We start from the raw sequence: 18,549 nt of genomic DNA, 5'->3' as shown, positions 1-18,549 counted from the left end.
ATAAGGTGGAAGGATTCTGGCACTGAGAGAGGGTGACAGTTCTGAGGAGCTCCACATTACGCGGCGGGCCAGGAAAGCTGACCGCCATCACGCAGAGGACGGCACCGCGGTAGTGCTCTCCCTTACCTGCCCGGTCTGATAATGTCTGGCAAACTGGGTAACCACTCGATAGTCATTTGCAAAGTACTCCATCAGAACAGACGGAACCTCAGCAAAGTCAGTAGGGCACCTGGTCCCTAAAATGGGGGGAAAAGAAAAAAAAAGTTGGCATGAATCAAATCAACATATTTATCTTACCTTTTATGTACTCCTTTAAAACTTATTTGGACTTCTGATGAACTACGATAAGATTTAATTCATTAAATCGGTATTTTACTTCTATAAAATTATTGTGCATATTTGCAGAGAAGTTTATTATAATCCCATATATTTTCCTATATATCAAAAGTAAAACAAAATATTTGCACAGCTGGATAAAACACCTTGTAAAGCAATGGCTCACACCCTCTACAAACAAATCCATCCTTGGCTATGCTGGGCTATACACGAGACACAAATTAAAACATTTTTACAATTAATATACCATTTATATTAATTCACCGAATTCTCTCACCAAATGCTTTTATCCTTCACGTTTTTGTTTGTTTGTTCTATTCCTTATGCTGTACTTTTCATCTCCATGACTTACTTATTTTATAACTGGAAGTTAATACCTCTTAATCCCCTTCTCCTATTTCACCCATCTTCCCATGCCCTCCCCTCTGGCAACCACCAGTTTGTTCTTTGTATTTAAAAATCTGGTGGTTTTTTGGGGGTTTTTTTTTGTCTGTTCATTTGTTTTTTAGATTCCACAAATAAGTGAAATCATCTGGTATTTGTCTTGCTCTGTCTGACTTATTTCACTTAGCATATTACCCTCTAGCTCCATCCATGTTGTTGCAAATGGCAAGTTCTCATTCTTTATAGCTGAGTACTACTCCATAGTATAAACATATATGACTTCTTCTTTATCCATACCCTTCATTTGTTTTAAAAGTACCTTTTTTAAAACCATTGTTTCTTATAATAAAGTCAATGCAAAGAAAGCAGTATTTTAAACTTAAAATAACTTAAAGCAACAAATCTTGTAAGAACTTTTTGGTGACATTTTATGATTCTGTCCAGCTCATCTCTAGTCTTTTCAAATATCTTCTTCTCCCTCAAAATACTATTATACAAAGTTAGTTAATAAATCACTAAATGAAAGCAATGTAGCAGGTGGTCTTAAAGCTGACCATATAGGATAGTGAGCTTAAGACTCAGAGATGAGACAACTAAGAGGAAAGTCTACAATATAATATCATCAAATATGGCCACATACCAGCATGAAAGACTGTCATTTTAAACAGGGGGAAAGAATAGGAAAATATTTTTCAACATGCCTTAATATGTATTCTAAGTGATTTTGGAGAAAAAGAGGCAATATTCCTTCACTTACTCACTATGTCAGTAGGGCACCTGGTCCCTAAAATGGGGGGAAAAGAAAAAGTTGAAGCCAAAAACTTCAGTTCCATATAAAATATGATAAAATGTAAAAGTGCAAACTCAGAAGACAAGTGAGACAGTCCTCAGTCAGAACTGTTAGCAAGGAAGCAGAAAAATGTCAGATGATCAGGCTGCATAACAACTAGAAGGACAAGGGGAGGCAACTTGCAATAAATGACCACCTGACAATGTTAACAGGTAAGATTTTCTAAATAAAGAGCTTTTTGTTCCAATTGAAAATAAAACACATGTTTTTAAAAGATGGTTGTTAAACAGAAGTCCTCTCTTCGTGGCTCACCAGTGACGTGTTGGTAACGAGTACGTCCCAGCATAGAATGCATGGCATGTCCCATTTCATGGAAGAGATTTTCCATCATTCCAGGAGTTAATAAAGTTGGTGAATTCCTTGAGGAATGGGGAAGATTCAGCATAAGAACTACAACTGGGAGCTGATAGTCTCCATCTTCTTTTAACCTGCCTCCACGGATTGTAAAATGACAATCCTGGAAGAATCAGAAAACATAACCGGAGAAGAAAGTATTAGGTGACCTGAAGAATAAAATAGTCTTAATGAATATAAAATTACACCAAGACTTCTCAGTTCAAATTTACCTTAACTCTATTCTTCTATTTAGTTATAGACACTTTTTCCTAACATTTTTTATTTTGCTAAAACCTTAAGTTTTTTAAAACACCTGTACTACCTTGTGCTTGTGCTGATTCATTCATTCATTCACTCCAAAAATACGTATTGAGGTGATGCTATGCCAGCTTAGATCCACATGCTCAACTGTACACAAGTAAGTGGGAAGGGGACAGACACTGAGCTATTGTGGGGAGGGACACTAATGTTTACTGAACCCCTTCTGTGTTGGGCAATGAAGTGGGAGACACTTCTCATATCTATTGTCTTTATCACTCAGAAGCAATGAACTCTATCACAAAGGGAGGAATTTGGAGTGACTTTCTCTAACAGGCTGAGATTCTCATACATTGTATCACTTATTCTTCACAATAACCCCTGAGGCAGCTCTCTCATTGTTCAGATGGGGAAACTGAAACAGTCTTGGAAACACTGAGTCACATAAAGTCACATAAAGCATCACCTGATGTGGTTTGTCTGCTCGCTGGAAGAAATCACAGTAAATATACCCCAATAATCCTTCAGATTCATGAACAACAGCCTGGAAAAAAATTACATTTAGCGGTGAATGAAGCCATCAGAAACTCTAAAAGTGGAAAAACATCCCTAACAAGAATCTAAATATAAAACATCCATAGCCATAACTATAGACATTTTATTACTTTCTACACCCCACATGACCTAGAAATAGATTCTATTGTCCCCTCATCTCTCAGAAGATTCTGATTTGGGGATTCTGTCCAGGAGAGGAAACCGTCCTCATTTGAGCCCTTTGTCCCAAATGCCAGTGCCCCACGACGCCAAGACCAAACCCAGCTCCTCAGACTGTTCACAAACCTCCCCATACACTTGGGAACAAGTGCTGGCTCCGACAATTCTAGATCTAACTATTACAATGTAGACATATGCCCCAAAATGCTAACCCTTGAATTCAGATACAACAGAAGGTTGCTTCTGGCTTCAGGTGAAGATCAGTAACATCATTATTTATGCTCCTCCCTCAAACTGGGCCTATAAAAGATACACAGCTTATGAAGAGCTCAACAGCTGGCCTCCAGCTTGCCTCCTTTGTCTTGTCACAACTTGAGGATTCTGCCACAGAGAACCTCAGCTTCATGCATTACAACTTCGTGTAGGCCATCTATTCATTAGTTCAACAAGTATCTCTTAAGCCCCAAGCAGGTGCTTGGAATGTATCAAGGCATTCAGATACCAGCAGTGAACAAAACTGGCAAAGAGCGCTGCCCAAGGGGGGCCCACACCCCGTAGCGGGGGAAACCTGGTGGGCTCACACTCTGCAATGGGGGAAGCTTTCCATTACTTGCATGTTGTCCTTTCACTCTTACCAGTTTTTCTTTCATTGTATCTCTGCACTCTATCAGTCCCCACGACTTTGTGAAGTACATAATGCACAGATACTCAGGTAATCAGTGCGGGGAAAAAGTGTGCTCCTACTCTAGCCTTTCAGTTCTATCACCATGCCTATTCCACTCTCACAGAACACAGTCAGGAGACAATCAGAAAGCTTTCTTTCCTTGAAATACAGTGAACAGAGTACAGTGTGGTACGCATATAGGCAGAAAGTAAAACAGAATAACAACAACACAAAGCCTTTGTGAGAGATAAGTCAATAAATCCTCATAATCTTATCAAGAAAAAATAAACAGGGGCGCCTGGGTGGCTCAGTCGTTAAGCGTCTGCCTTCGGCTCAGGTCATGATCCCAGGGTCCTGGGATGGAGCCCCGCACTGGGCTCCCTGCTCAGCGGGAAGCCTGCTTCTCCCTCTCCCACTCCCCCTGCTTGTGTTCCCTCTCTCACTGTGTCTCTCTCTGTCAAATAAATAAAATCTTAAAAAAAAAAAAAGAAAAACATACTGATATCTCAAATAAAGTGGGCCCTAATAGGAGAAGGGGTAGACGCCAGGCTTGAGGTAACATTAGAACATGGGATATAAATCAATATATTATGCAAATAATAAGCTCCTACAAGATGGGAAGGGGGTTGAAAAAAAAAAGAAACGTGACAGATGCAATGAATTCTGGAATTAACCAAAAGGGACACTGCACACTGCAGGAATATGAAAAGTAATGACAAATTTCTCTTTAACAAGAATTTGTCAGCATAAAAAGATTCAACTTTCTGTCAAGTCCTTAAAAAAATTTCTTTCAGAGAATTCACTCTGCTATTATATGTTCCTATCAGTTGGAGGGAACAACTGATTTTAAAGAAAAATGTTTTTTTATAAATGAGAAGCGGTGACCCGGACTTTTCATGAAACAGAAATAAGGTGAGACATGCTCCATCAGGGCAAAGCTGCCCTGAAGATAAAACTGCTATTAACTCGATTTCCAAACCCAAGAGATAAGGGAGTGCAACTCCACACTAACTGAATGCTTACCAGTTTGCGAACATCTTCACACCATACCTCTCCTTTTGCAGGCTGCTCTGCATATAACGTAATTCCTAACAGTTTGGTAAACAAAATATTTAGGCCTTCCATGCATGCTCCAAGGGAGAAAAATGGGCAATATAAACTGGGCTCGATATTATACCTAAAAGAAAGAAAAGAGGTTCAATAACATTTTTGTTTACTTCAATTTCTTAAGTTCAGTTAACTCTTCATTTAAAATTTAGGATCATGGTAGCTAAAAAAAGGACTGAAAACAAAAAGGTACATCTCTATCTTTTGAGGGGTTTTCAGAGGAAAGGCAGTCTAATTACTCTTAGTAGTAACAGTAGTAAGTAGTACTTCTTAGTAGTAAGAGTAATATCAGTAATGAGTAATTAAGATAGACACACCATTCCCTAAACTTCATCCTTTTCAGGTTATTTACTTGCACTGACTTAATTAAATCCGTCTATCTCAATTACCCACACCACACACACAATCCTTTATGCATACCTACAGACAGAATCTGACCAGTGTGAGCTATAATGAAATATGTTCTATTCTAAAAAATTGTGACTTATATCACATAAATAGTAAACAAACTCAAGTCCTGAGGCATACTAAGTGAATTTAAATCCTATCTCTAGTAAAATATTTGTTAATGGAAAAAGTCTCTGTAACATAAACCATCAGATCTTAATTCATCTGTTTTACAGTTATATACCTTAAATGAAGCATAACATAATGGCAAGATTAATTATTCTTCATTCAAAAATGGCTTTTTATGTCCTCTTCCAACATAAGCCAAAGCACATCCAGAATATGTGATGTGAATGGTCACTTCTGAGTCATTAGGTCAGGCAAACTTTATGACCACAGCTAGAAAGAATGGCTCTAGAATAACAGTAGGTGCTTATTCTATTTCTACTCTCTGGAATTAACAAAATACATACTTATGGTGACAGAAGGTAGCTACACTTGTGAAGAGCATAGCATTACATATAAACTTGTCGAATCACTATGTTGTACACCTGAAACTACCATAACATTGTGTGTCAACTATACTTCAAGAAAAATTAAAATAAAAACAAAATACATATAAACTTTCACACAGAACACAAACGTATTTTTGTTACTAAATGGACGACTGGATTTAGTGAGCATGTATAAATTATACCACAAAAGAGATTTCGACTATAGAAATCCACAAGTTTACAACTTAATTCCTGATCCATTTTTCATAAAAACAGAATCTCACTGGTGAAAGACACATCACTTCTTCAGTGTCCTCGCTCATTAATTCATATACTTGTGCAGGCTGTCAATAAACCTGCTGCTTGCTGGAGGTAAGGAATGAGAGGAGTGTCTGTCTCTAAAGAGCTCACTGTGAAGGAGGCGGAGAGGTGGACAGACAACTCTGGTCTCCCTAGCCTAGGGCGGCAGCAGAGTAGCTGCTAGAGACACGGTCAGAGGACTGAATGAAGGACACAGACAGCGGGACACCAAGAGAGTGTGATGACTTCACTTGTGGAAGAGAGGGTAGAAACAGTAAGGGGTCGCAGAAAGGAATTCAAAAACGGGAGTCTGCTGGGTGGGGTGGGGATAAGGAATGAAGGCAGGGAGAAGTAATAAGGGAATTCCAGGGAGAAGCAACAGTGTGAAGTCATGAAACAGCCTGGAAACTTCTAAACCAGTGGCTAAACACGAGCCAGTTCATGATGCAGGGGATCAACAGGAAAAGAGAGGGAGGGGAGTCTAGACACACATGGGCAGGGTCCAGAGAACTGAGGGCTTCAGACATAAACCTGAAGGATTGGGATTTCATATTATAGGCATGTGGTCTCTCAACTTTTTGATTATGTACCCCAATCATTAAAAGAATTTTTAAGTATTCAACCTTAATATATGTATATTTATAAATTATATTCATGTGTTGTTGTTCTACTATATTTCAAAACAAAAAAAGGATACATTTTTACAAGTTGAAATAAAAATAAATCTAAACAGAATTTTTAATGCAGTATGTTCACTCTCAGTGGATTGTTTACAGATTGGGAAACATGAGAGACTGCTTTTGTAGGCAACAGAGAAGCAATCTGATGCTTTCTGGAACACTGCAAGGTTGACAGTATGGAGGGAGGAATGCAGGAGAGGCAGGGAGAGCAGACGGTAAACTGGGGTCTGAACATAAGCAAAGGCAGTGAATCAAGAATGAGGAGGCAGATATCAATTTGTCTTTCCTTGAGATGGAAATGTTTCGGGACTGATGAGAAAGAATAGTCTAGAATAACACACAGGTTTCTGGCTTGAGCCAGATGGGTGGGATGGCAGAGTCATTTAATCAGAGCACTACACAGGGAAAAAGAAAGAAGGGAGGGTGGGTATGTCTGTGGGAGAAGAAAGGAGGGTGGGGTGCAGTTGTGAGAGAAGGATAGAGGAGTCACAGAAAATAAATTCAATTCTGGAGACACTGACTGTGAAGTGCCCATAAGATGTCAGACACTCAGTTAAGACTGAGGCTTCATTGCTCAGGTTTTAGTTAAAGCTGTAGAAGGAGATTGGGGAAGGGCGATGCAGTGTGAGAAGAGGGTCAGCAGCAGATCTTCCAGATGAAGAGATAAAAAGGAAGACAGAGAAGAAAAGTCAGAGCTGTTAGGGCACGAAAGAAAGGGACATCATGGGAAAGAGGGCAAAAATGTGTTGTAAAAACAGGAAATAATGGAGGCTTCTGGTGTCTGTTCTGACATATAAGGAGCCTGGAAGGCATTATTCCATCCTAACAACAAGTAAAATGCTCAACAAACTAAAAATCAAAACTCTTCTTATATCCAGCAGAGAACTGAAATCACAGAGCAAATTGCTGCCCCCGCAAATATAAAGACAAGCAGGCAAATACAGAGAATCACAATTTACAGAACTCTCCAGTACGGACTAGCACTAAGGTAGGAAAATTTAAACTACAATTGACAAATTGGAGGCTCAGTTTGGCCAAATCTGAGAGTTGAAAACTCCAGGGAAGCCCAGTTTAAGGGAGGAGGGGGGTCCCCACATTTTTATGAGTTTTACCTCCAGTAGCTCTACCAGGTTCTCACAGTAAAGATGGAGAAAAATTCTCCCAGTGCTTCCAGCAGGGGGAAAGAAAAAACAGCCATTTTGAAATACACCAGAACATTCTGTTATTCTTAACAAGGCTGCCCTCAAAAGAAACTATCTTACCAGAGCCTAACTTACCTAGAAGAAAAGAAATACCCAACCCAATCCCCGTCTCATCAAAGCAGGGAAGGCGAACTAAAAAGCACTTGCAAAAGTCAGAGCTGAGGGGCACAGGCTCTGTAACAGACTGAGGCCTAATCACAGGACTTTAGAATGCATCCCTCCCACCCTCCCCTCACCACCACAGCAACAGGGGTTCTGTAAAACAGGAGAAAACAACTGAAAACTGCACCTCTCAGATCTTATGTTAAGTAGAAGTCTCCACAGAAACCCAAATACAACATCAGAGACATAAATAAATAAGAAAGGTTTAGCCTCCAACACCACAGCTACTGCAAAAGTAAACACAGCCTAACTAACTCCCAGCCAGTGAGTACTTCATGTCCAACTTTCACACCAATTTCAAGTTACAATAAAAGACAAGAACCACAGTCTTAAGAAACAGAACAAGCATCAGAACCAGATTCATGTATGTTAGAGATGGTAGAATAACCAGATCGAGAATTCAGAAACAACTATGATTAACATGCCAATAGTTCTAAGGAAATACACAAGATTCATGGGTAATGTAAACAGAGAGAGGGAAACTATAAAAAAGAATCAAAGGAAATGCTCATCAGTAGACTGGACATGACCGAGGAAACTATCAGTGAGCTTGAAGACATAATAAGTTAATAAAAACTTCCAAGAGTATGATGCAAAGAGAGAAAAGAATGAAAAAGAAGAGAAGACCCATAGAATTGTGGAGTAATTACCAAAGACGTACATGTAATGGGAATTACAGAAGGAGAATAGAGAGAGAAAGGAACAGAAGAAATATTTGAAGTAATAATGGCTGAGAACTTTCCAAATGAAGGACAAACACCAAACAGGGCAGAAAACACACTTGGGAGTATCATATTTCAACTGCAGAAAATCAAAGACAAGGAAAAAATCTCCAAAGAAGATGGAGGGGGAAAAAAATCACCTTACCTGTAGAGGAGCAAGAATAAGAATTATATCTGTGTTCTCTTCAGAAACTATGCAATAGAGAAGAGTGTGGTGGGAAATACTTAAAGCATTGAAATAAAAAACCCACAAACCTAGAATTCTGTTTCCAGCAAAATTATCCTTCAATGGTGGAGAAATAGACTTTCTTGGACAAAAATTGAGGGAATTTCTCACTGGTAGACCTGACTTGCAAGAAATGCTAAAAACAGGGGTGCATGGGTGGCTCTGTCATTAAGCGTCTGCCTTCGGCTCAGGTCATGATCCCAGGGTCCTGGGATCGAGCCCCGCATCAGGCTCCCTGCTCAGCGGGAAGCCTGCTTCTCCCTCTCCCACTCCCCCTGCTTGTGTTCCCTCTCTCACTGTCTCTCTCTCTCTGTCAAATAAATAAATAAAGTCTTAAAAAAAAAAGAAATGCTAAAAACAGTTCAAGAAGAAGGAAAATGATGGATGTCAGAAACTTGGATCTATGTAAAGAAAGCAAGAGTGCTAGAGAAGTAATAAATGGAAGATATAAAAGCAAATCTTTTTATTTCATGATGTAATGCATAACAGCTTCTTCACAATAATAATAGTGACAATGTACGAGGCGATTATAGTTTATAGATAAGTGAAATGCAGGACAGCAATGTTATGAGGGACTGAAAAGAAGCATATGCACAACCATGAAGCAGTGCAGTATTATTTGAGGTGGACTTACAGTGTAAATGTCAGGATAAATACTTAAAAATTGGAAAAAAGGGAGGAGGAAAAACTGAAATCATATAAAAAACTCAAAACCATAAGGCAGAAAAAAGAAAGGTAGAAGACAATTAAAGAAAAGGGAGGAAGAGTAAGAGCAAAGAACAGAAATATGTGTTATTCATACATGGTGATATGGCAGATATTAACCCAATTATATAACTAATCACTTTAAACATCAATGGTCTAGATATAACAATTAAAATACCAGAGAATGTCAGCAAAGTTGAGAAAAACAAGACCCAATTATGTGTTGTCTATAAGAAATTAATTTTAATTGTAAAAATACAGATAGATTAAAAGTAAAGGGATGGAGAAGGATATACCATGCCAACACTAAGCAACAGAAAGTTGGAGTAGCTACATTAATTTCAATCAGAGCAGACTTCCGAGAAAAGAAAGTAATCAGGGATGAAGATGGGCATTACATAGTGATAAAGGGGTCAATTCTCCAAGAAGACATAACAATCCTTACTGTCCATAAAACCCTTAATGATTTTAACAGGACATCAAATACATGAGGCAAAAACTGACAGAAATACAAGAAGAAACAGATGAATCCAGTATTATAGTTGGAGACTTCACCATCCACCTGTCAGAAATGTAGATCCAAGAGGCAGAAAATCAGTAAGGACATGTTGAACTGAACAGCACCATCAATTAACTGAATATAACAGACATGTAGGCAATGTTTATCCAGCAACAGTGGCATACACATTCTTCTGAAGATCACAAGGAATCTTACTCAAGAGAGACCACATTGTGGGAAATTAAATACATCTTAACAATTTAAAAGAACAGATATTGGGGCGCCTGGGTGGCTCTGTCGTTGAGCGTCTGCCTTCGGCTCAGGTCATGATCCCGGGGTCCTGGGATCAAGTCCCACATCAGGCTCCCTGCTCGGCGGGAAGCCTGCTTCTCCCTCTCCCACTCCCCCTGCTTGTGTTCCTGCTCTCGCTGTCTCTCTCTCTGTCAAATAAATAAATAAAATCTTTAAAAAATAAAAAAAATTTAAAAAAAAGAGAACAGATATCATACAATGAATGCTCTCAGACCACAATTGGATTAATCTAGAAATCAATAACAGAAAGATAGCTGGAAAATCCCAAAATATTTAGAGATTAAACAATACACTCCTCATTAACACATGGATAAAAGAAGGCTCAAGGAAAATTTTTTAATATTTTGGTCAAAATGAAAATGAAAATACAACTTATATAAATCTGTGGGATGCAATGAAAGCAATGCTTACAAGAATATTCAAAGCAGTTAATGCATATATTAGAAAAGAAGAAAGATCTAAAGACAATAATTTAAGCTTATACCTTAGGAAACTAGACAAAGAAGAACAAATTAAATCCAAAGTAATGAGAAGAAAAACATATTTTTAAAATTAGAGAAGCAGCCAATAAAATTGAATAAAAAAATTAATAGAAAAAAATAATAAAACCAAAAGCTGATTCCTTGAAAATATCAAGATTATTTGTAAACCTCTATCCAGGTTAACTAAGAGGAAGAAAGAGAGAGAAGACAAATTACTAATATCAGAAATAAGAGAGAGGATATACCACTATTGATAAAATGGGCATCAAAGGAAGATAAAGGAATATTATGACAACTTGATGCTCGCAGATTTGATAACCTACATGAAATGGATCAATTCCTGGAAAGACACAATCTACGAAAACTCATGCAAGAAGAAATACACAATCTAAGTTGGCCTATATCTACTGAAGAAGTTGAATCAATAATTAATAACCTTCCAAAACAGAAAACACCAGGACCAGATGGATTCACTGGTGTATTCTACCCAACTTAAGGAACAAATTATACCAATTCTTTACAATCTTTTCCAGAAAATAGAAGCGAAAGCTTCCTAATTCACTCTATTACCTTAACAAAAACCAAATACACAGCAGGAGAGGAAAACTACAGACTAATATCTCTCATGAACACAAATGCAAAAATATTTTTTCAAGAAAATATCAGCAAATCAAATTGTTTTATACACAATTATAATTATAAACAATTATACACCATGACCAACTGAAATTTATTCCAGATATGCAAAGCAGGTTCAACTTTTAAAAATCAATTAATGAAATCTACCACATTGAGAGACTAAAAAGGAAAAATCATATGACCATATCAACAGATTCAGAAAAAACATCTGAAAAAATCCAACACACATTCAGATAAAAATTCTCAGCAAACAAGGAATAGAGGGGAACTTCCTCACTTGATAAGAACACTTACAGAAAACTTGCACTAAACATCATACTTAGTGGTGAGAAAACTAGATGCTTTCCTGCAAAGATCAGGGACAAGGCAAGGATGTTTCTTCTCACTACTCAAGGCAAGGATGTTTCTTCTCACTACTCCTATTCAATATCGCGCTGGAGGATCTAGCTAATGCAATAAGACAAGAAAAGGAAATAAAAGTTTTAGAGATAAAGAAAGAAAGAAAACTGCTTTTGTTCACAAATGACATCTTTATCTAGAAAACTTCCCAAAGAACTAACAAACTCCTGGAACTAATAAGCAATTATAACACAGTTGCAAGATACAAATTTAATATGCAAAAATCAATTCCTTTCTTATATACCAACAATAAACACTGACATTTGGAATTATAAATACAATATCATTTATATTAACAGCAGGAAAAAAAAAAAAAAAACTACCCTGAAATATTTAGGTATAAATCTTTTAAAAACATGTTTGACAATTAGAACATCCATTCATAATGTAAAAACTCTCAACAAAGTAGATTTAGAGAAAGCATACCTCAACATAATAAAGGGTATATATGAAAAACCCATAGCTAACATTATCCTCAAGGGTGAAAAACTGAGAGCTTTTTCCTCTAAGATTAGGAATAAGACAAAGGTGCCCATTCTCATTACTATTCAACATTGTACTGGAAGTCCTAGCCATAGCAATCAGATAAGAATAAGAAATGAAAAGCATCCAAATTGGTAAGGAAGAAGTAAAACTTTCACTATTTACAAATGATATGATATTATATAAGAAAACCCTAAGGACTCCACCAAAAAGACTGCTAGAATTGATAAATGAATTCAGTAAAGTCACAGGATACAAAACTAATATACATAAATCTGTTGCATTTCTATACACTAATAATAAAGTAGCAGAAAGAGAAAGTAATAAAATAATTCCATTTACAATTGTATCAAAAACAAGATACCTAGGAATAAACTTAACTAAGAAGGTGAAAGATCTATACTACAAAAACTATAAAACACTGATGAAAGAAATTGAAGATGACACAAACAAATGGAAAGGTATACCATGCTCATGGATTGAGAGAACAAATATGGTTAAAATGTCCATACTACCCAAAGCAATCTACAGATTTAATGTAATCCTTATCAAAATACCAAGAGCATTTTCCACAAACCTAGAAAAAATAATCCTAAAATTTGTATGTAACCACAAAAGATCCAAAATAGCCAAAGCAATCTTGAGAAAGAAGAACAAAGCTGGAAGTATCCAGATTTCAAGATATACTACAAAGCTAAAGTAATCAAAAAAGTATGGTACTGGCATGAAAATAGACAAATAGATCACCAGAACAGAGAGTCCAGAAATAAACCCAAACTATTATGGTCAATCTATGACAAAGGAGGCAAGAATATACAATGGGGAAAAAATAGTCTCTTCAACAAATAGTGCTGAAAAACTGGAAAGCTACATGCAAAAGAATGAAACTGGACCACTTTCTTATACCATACCCAAAAATAAACTCAAAATGGATTAAAGACCTAAATGTGAAACATAGGCATAAAATTCCTAGAAGAAAACATAGGCGGTAATTTCTTTGACATTGGCTGTAGAAACACTTTTCTAGATATGTTTCCTCTGGCGAGGGAAACAAAAGCAAAATTAAACTATTGGGACTACACCAAAATAAAAAGATTTTGCACAGCAAAGGAAACCACTAATAAAACAAAAAGGCAACCTACTGTATCAAGAAGATATTTACAAATGATATATCTGATAAGGAATTAATATCCAAAATATATAAAGAATTTATACAACACCAAAAAAAAACCCCAAATAATCCAATTAAAAAATGAGCAGAGGACCTCAATAGACATTTTCCAAAGAAAACATATAATTGACCAAGAGATACATGAAAAGATACTTAACATCACTCATCATCAGGGAAATGCAAATCAAATGGACAATGAGACATCACCTTACATCGATGAGAATGACTAAAATAAAAAACACAAGAAATAACAAGTGTTGATGAGGATGTGAAGAAAAAGGAAACCTTGTGTACTGGTGGTGGAAATGTAAATTGGTGCAGCCATTGTGGAAAACAATGGAAGTTCTTCAAAAAATTAAAAATAGAATTACCATATGATCCAGTAATGCCACTACTAGGTATTTACCCAAAGAAAATGAAAACACTAATTCAAAAATATATATATGCTCCATGTTTATTGCATCACTGTTTACTTTAGCCAAGATATGGAAGCAACCCAAGTATCCATCCACCCACAGATAAATATATATATATGTATGTATGTATGTGTGTGTGTATATATATATAGTGTGTGTGTGTATGTGTGTAATGGAGTAATACTCAGCCATAAAAAAAACATAAATCTTGCCATTTGCAACAACATGGATGGGCCTAGAGGGTATATATAATGCTAAGTGAAACAAGTCAGAAAAAGACAAATACTACATGATTTCACTCATATGTCGAATTTAAAAAACAAAACATACAAACAAAAAAGAGGCAGACAAAAAAAAGACTTATTTTTTTATTGCTTTTTTTTTCTTCAAATTTTTATTTAAATTTTAGTCAACACACAGTACAATATTGGTTTCAGGAGTAGAATTCAATGATGCATCGCTTACTTACAACATTCAGTGCTCATCATAACAAGTGCCCTTCTTAATACCTGTCATCCATCTAGCCCATCCCCTACCCACCTCCCTCTATCAACCTTCAGTCTGTTCTCTATCTTTAAGAGTCTCTAATGATTTGTTTCCCTCTTTTTCCCCCTCCCATATATTCATCTGTTTTGTTTCTTGAATTCCACATACAAGTGAGATTATATGGTATTTGTCTTTCTCAGTCTAACTTATTTCACTTAGCATAATACCCTCTAGTTCATCTACATCATTGCAATTGGCAAGATTTCATTCTTTTTATGGCTGAGTAACATCCCATTGTGTATATATACCACATCTTCTTTTGATGGACATTTGGGCTCTTTGCATAGTTTGGCTATTGTTAAAAAATAACTTTTAAATACAGAGAATAAAATGGGTGCACTGAGAAATGTATAGAACTGCTGAATCATTATATTGTATACCTGAAACTAATGTAACACTGTATGTTAATTATACTTGAATAAAAAATAAAATTTTAAAAATGAACAAGATCTATATGAGGAAAACTACAAAACTCTGATGAAAGAAAGCAAAAATCTAAATAAGTAAAGAGGTATTCCAAGACCATGGATAGGAAAACTCACTGTTGCTAAGATGTCAACTTTTCCCAGTATGATCTATAGATTCATTGCAATCTCAGTCAAAATCCCAGCAAATTATTTTGTGGAGTTCGACAAACTGATCCTAAAGTTTATATGAGAGGCAAAAGACCCAGAAGAGCAAACACAATATTGAAGAGGAAGAAAAAGTCGGACTGACACTACCCAACTTCAAGACTTACTATAAAGCTCTAGTAATCCAAACAGTGTGGAATTAACAAAAGAATATACAAATAGATCAATGGAACAGAAATAGACCCAAACAAATAGAGTCACCTAATCTTTGACAAAGGAACAAAGACAATATAATGGAGAAAGGATAGTCTTTTCAACAAATGGTGCTGGAACAACTGAACATCTACATTGCAAAAAGTAAATCTAGACACAGTCCTTATGCCTTTCAGAAAAATTGACAGAAAAGGCATCACAGACCTAAATGTAAAACACAAAACTATAAACACCTAGAAGATAATACAGGAGAAAAATCTAAGTGACCTTGGGTTTGACAATGTCTTTTTAGAGATAGCACCAAAAGCACAATCCATGAAAGAAGAAATTGATAAACTGTACTCCATTAAAATTAAAAACTTCTGCTCTGCAAAAGACACTGTTAAGAGGAAGAAAAGACAAGCTGTAGCAGACTAGAAATGGATGAAATGGATTTCTTTTGCAAAGAAAATCTTTGCAAAACACATATCTGATAAAAACTGGTTATTTGAAACATATAGAACACTCTTAAAACTCAATAGCAAGACAAGAAACAACCTGATAAAAAGTAAACAAAAGGTCTGCCTAAACTAACCTCACCAAAGAAGTCTTACAGATGGCAAATAAGAATATGAAAAGATGCTCCACACATCCATGTCATCAGGGAAATGCAAATTAAAACAACAATGAGATGCCACAACACACCTAGCAGAACTGCCAAAATCCAAAATGCTGACAACACCAAATGCTGGCAAGGATGTAGAGCGACAGAAACTCACATTCATTGCTGGTGGGAATGCAAAATGATACAGCCACTTTAAAAGACAATTGGCAGTTTCTTACAAAACCAAACATACTGCTATCATACGATCCAGCAATCACACTCCTTGGTATTTACTCAAATGTGTTGAAAACACATCCCAAAACCTGCACATAAAATATTCCCAACAGCTTTATTCATAATTGCCAAAACCTGGGAGTAACTAAAAGGTCATTCAATAGGTGAATGGATAAATAAACAATGAATAAGTGAATGAATAAAAAAATATATATTTTAAATTCTACAAAATGGAATAACCACACTAAAAAGAAATGAGCAACCAAAACATGAGAAGACATAGAGAAACCCTAAATGCATTTTGCTAAGTGAAAGAAGCCAATCTGAAAAGGCTACAGATCATATGATTCCTACTACATGACATTATGGAAAAGGCAAAATTTTCAGTAAAAGGATCAGTGGTTGCCAGGGACTCGGGGCGGGAGGAGCCAGTAGGGATGAGTAGGTGGAACACAGGGGATTTTTACAGCAGTGAAATGATGCTGTATGACACTGTCATGGTAGATCCCTGCCATTACACATTTGTCAAAACTCATAGACGGAACAACAGAGAGGAAGCCCTAATGTAAACTATGGACCTGAGTTAAAATATTATCTTACCGATTATAGCAAATGTGCCACACTAATAAAAGATGTTAATAACAGGGAAAACTGTGAGAGGATAAAGGGGATTTATAGGAACTCTCTATACTTTGCACGCAAATTTTCTATAAACCTAAAACTTCCCTGAAAATAAAAGTTTATTAATTAAAAAACAAAAAAAACCAACAAAAAAAACCAGTGCCACTGTTAAGAAACCGTACTTGAGAGAGGCCTGATTTTTTAAAGGGACCAGAGCTACGATAAGTCTAGGCTTAATTTTGTTCCACTAATGAGGTGGTACCTTTCTGAGGATTCTACTGACTATTCCACAAATTATCAAGTTTTTTCACTTTGGCCGATGGGAACATGAACAACCCATGGCCCTGCGTGAGCTGCAGTGATGCAGGAAACCCTGGCTCCTTTCATAGGGTTCTTCCCTTGCTGTTGGTGCAGTGCTCCCCTCTCTGGACTGCAGGTCCTTGGCCCCCATGGCTCCCCAGCTCTAATGGCTCTGCCCAGGGAGACCACTGTGGTCCACTTGCAGGCCCCACTGCTTGGCTATAATTGGGAAGTTCCTCCAAGAAGTGAGCGGGGGCCATTGGAAGGTCACTCGTTTGTTTTCCCTCTTGCAGGGATCACGGGCTTACACTGACAGCTTTACAACATCTGAACACCACTGTCTCATATGTTTGATGAGAGTGATTTTAGTTGTGCATGCAGGAGGTAAATTTGGTTCCTGTTATTCAAACTTGTCAGAAGTCTCTTTGTATTTGAATTTTAGGACAGTGGATATTCAAAAGTGAACAATAAGCATACACATTCTTAGGAGGTGAAAAAGGGAAGTAATCAGGAATGTCAAGGTTACTACTAAATCTGTCCAGCGGAGTCACCCCACAACCATCCCGGGCAGGCCCGTGGGGAACCAGAACATAGAAGTAAGATCATCCAAGGAAAAGAAGTGACCCTAGGAGTCCAGAGGAACTGGCTGGGTCTGGAAAAAGAGATCAACTGGAGGAACTGGGCTCCAGAAAGTGCTTCTAAGCAGCACAGGCAAACCAGAAGATCACTAGACGTCAAAGCAAAGGGAAGAGGGCAGCAGCACCACCACACACTCCCAGAGAAGCAGCTTCCTGCTCTGCCCAGTTTGCCTATATGAGCCCAACTTGGATGGGACTTTGGATAGAACTATGTACCTTTTTCTAGAATGTGGGCTAATATTACTATGTGTGGTAAAGTGTATTTTTAAAATTCATGGAATGGGGAAAAGAGTTTCTGTATCTGGAAAGATGAAAGAGTACTGATTTAAGAGCACCAGATTGGAACTATTAGGCCTGAGTCTGAAACACGACTGTATGCCACTTGCTGCATGATCCTAAGCAAATTATTTCCTTCACCATGTTTCAGTTTAGTCATGTGTGAAAATTGGGATATAACCATACCTACTTCATGTGGTTGTTGCAAGGTTTCAGATGAGATAATACATATAGAATTCTTAGAAAAGTGCACAGAGCAAGTTCTCAATGAGTACTAGTTAAGCGGATAAGAAGGAGGGAGAAAAGAGGCGAAGGAGGAGGAGCTCAATGACACCTATTTGCACATAGTTCTCCTGATTACAGAACCCCTCTTCCGTGCGGGAAACACTTCCAGGTGCTGCTGCAGCAGTGACCACTTATAGACCCTACAGCTGCAGCCACATGCACAGGACCTTGGCCTGGCCAATCTAAGTACTCCTATACCCCTGGTTGCAAATGTTTCTAAACTTTACCCCTAGATTTCTCAGTTACATGAATAAACCAGTTCTCTCTTCTGCATAAGTTAGTTTAAACTGGGTTTCCTTCAGTGATAACTGAAATGGTCCTAATATAGTAGTCACCATTTGAATTTAATGGCC

At 37.2% G+C, this 18,549-nt stretch overlaps 1 protein-coding gene across 3 annotated transcripts in view; it reads right to left on the bottom strand.

Moving 5' to 3' along the window:
• Positions 1-18,549, bottom strand: part of MIPEP (mitochondrial intermediate peptidase) — a 197,430-nt gene that overhangs the window by 121,514 nt on the left and 57,367 nt on the right. For all 3 annotated transcript variants that reach the window (XM_035003685.1, XM_035003687.1, XM_035003686.1), the window contains exons 11-14: positions 4,566-4,719; positions 2,631-2,708; positions 1,823-2,027; positions 127-236 (exon numbers count right to left, since the gene is read on the bottom strand). In XM_035003685.1, coding sequence (XP_034859576.1) covers positions 127-236; positions 1,823-2,027; positions 2,631-2,708; positions 4,566-4,719 — 547 coding nt within the window. The remainder of the gene's footprint in view (positions 1-126; positions 237-1,822; positions 2,028-2,630; positions 2,709-4,565; positions 4,720-18,549) is intronic.

The sequence above is a fragment of the Mirounga leonina genome, unplaced genomic scaffold, assembly GCF_011800145.1.
Source record: "Mirounga leonina isolate KUSES-001 unplaced genomic scaffold, KU_Mleo_1.0 Mir_127, whole genome shotgun sequence".
Taxonomy (NCBI): Eukaryota; Metazoa; Chordata; class Mammalia; order Carnivora; family Phocidae; genus Mirounga; species Mirounga leonina.
This window is presented reverse-complemented; position numbering and strand designations above follow the sequence as displayed.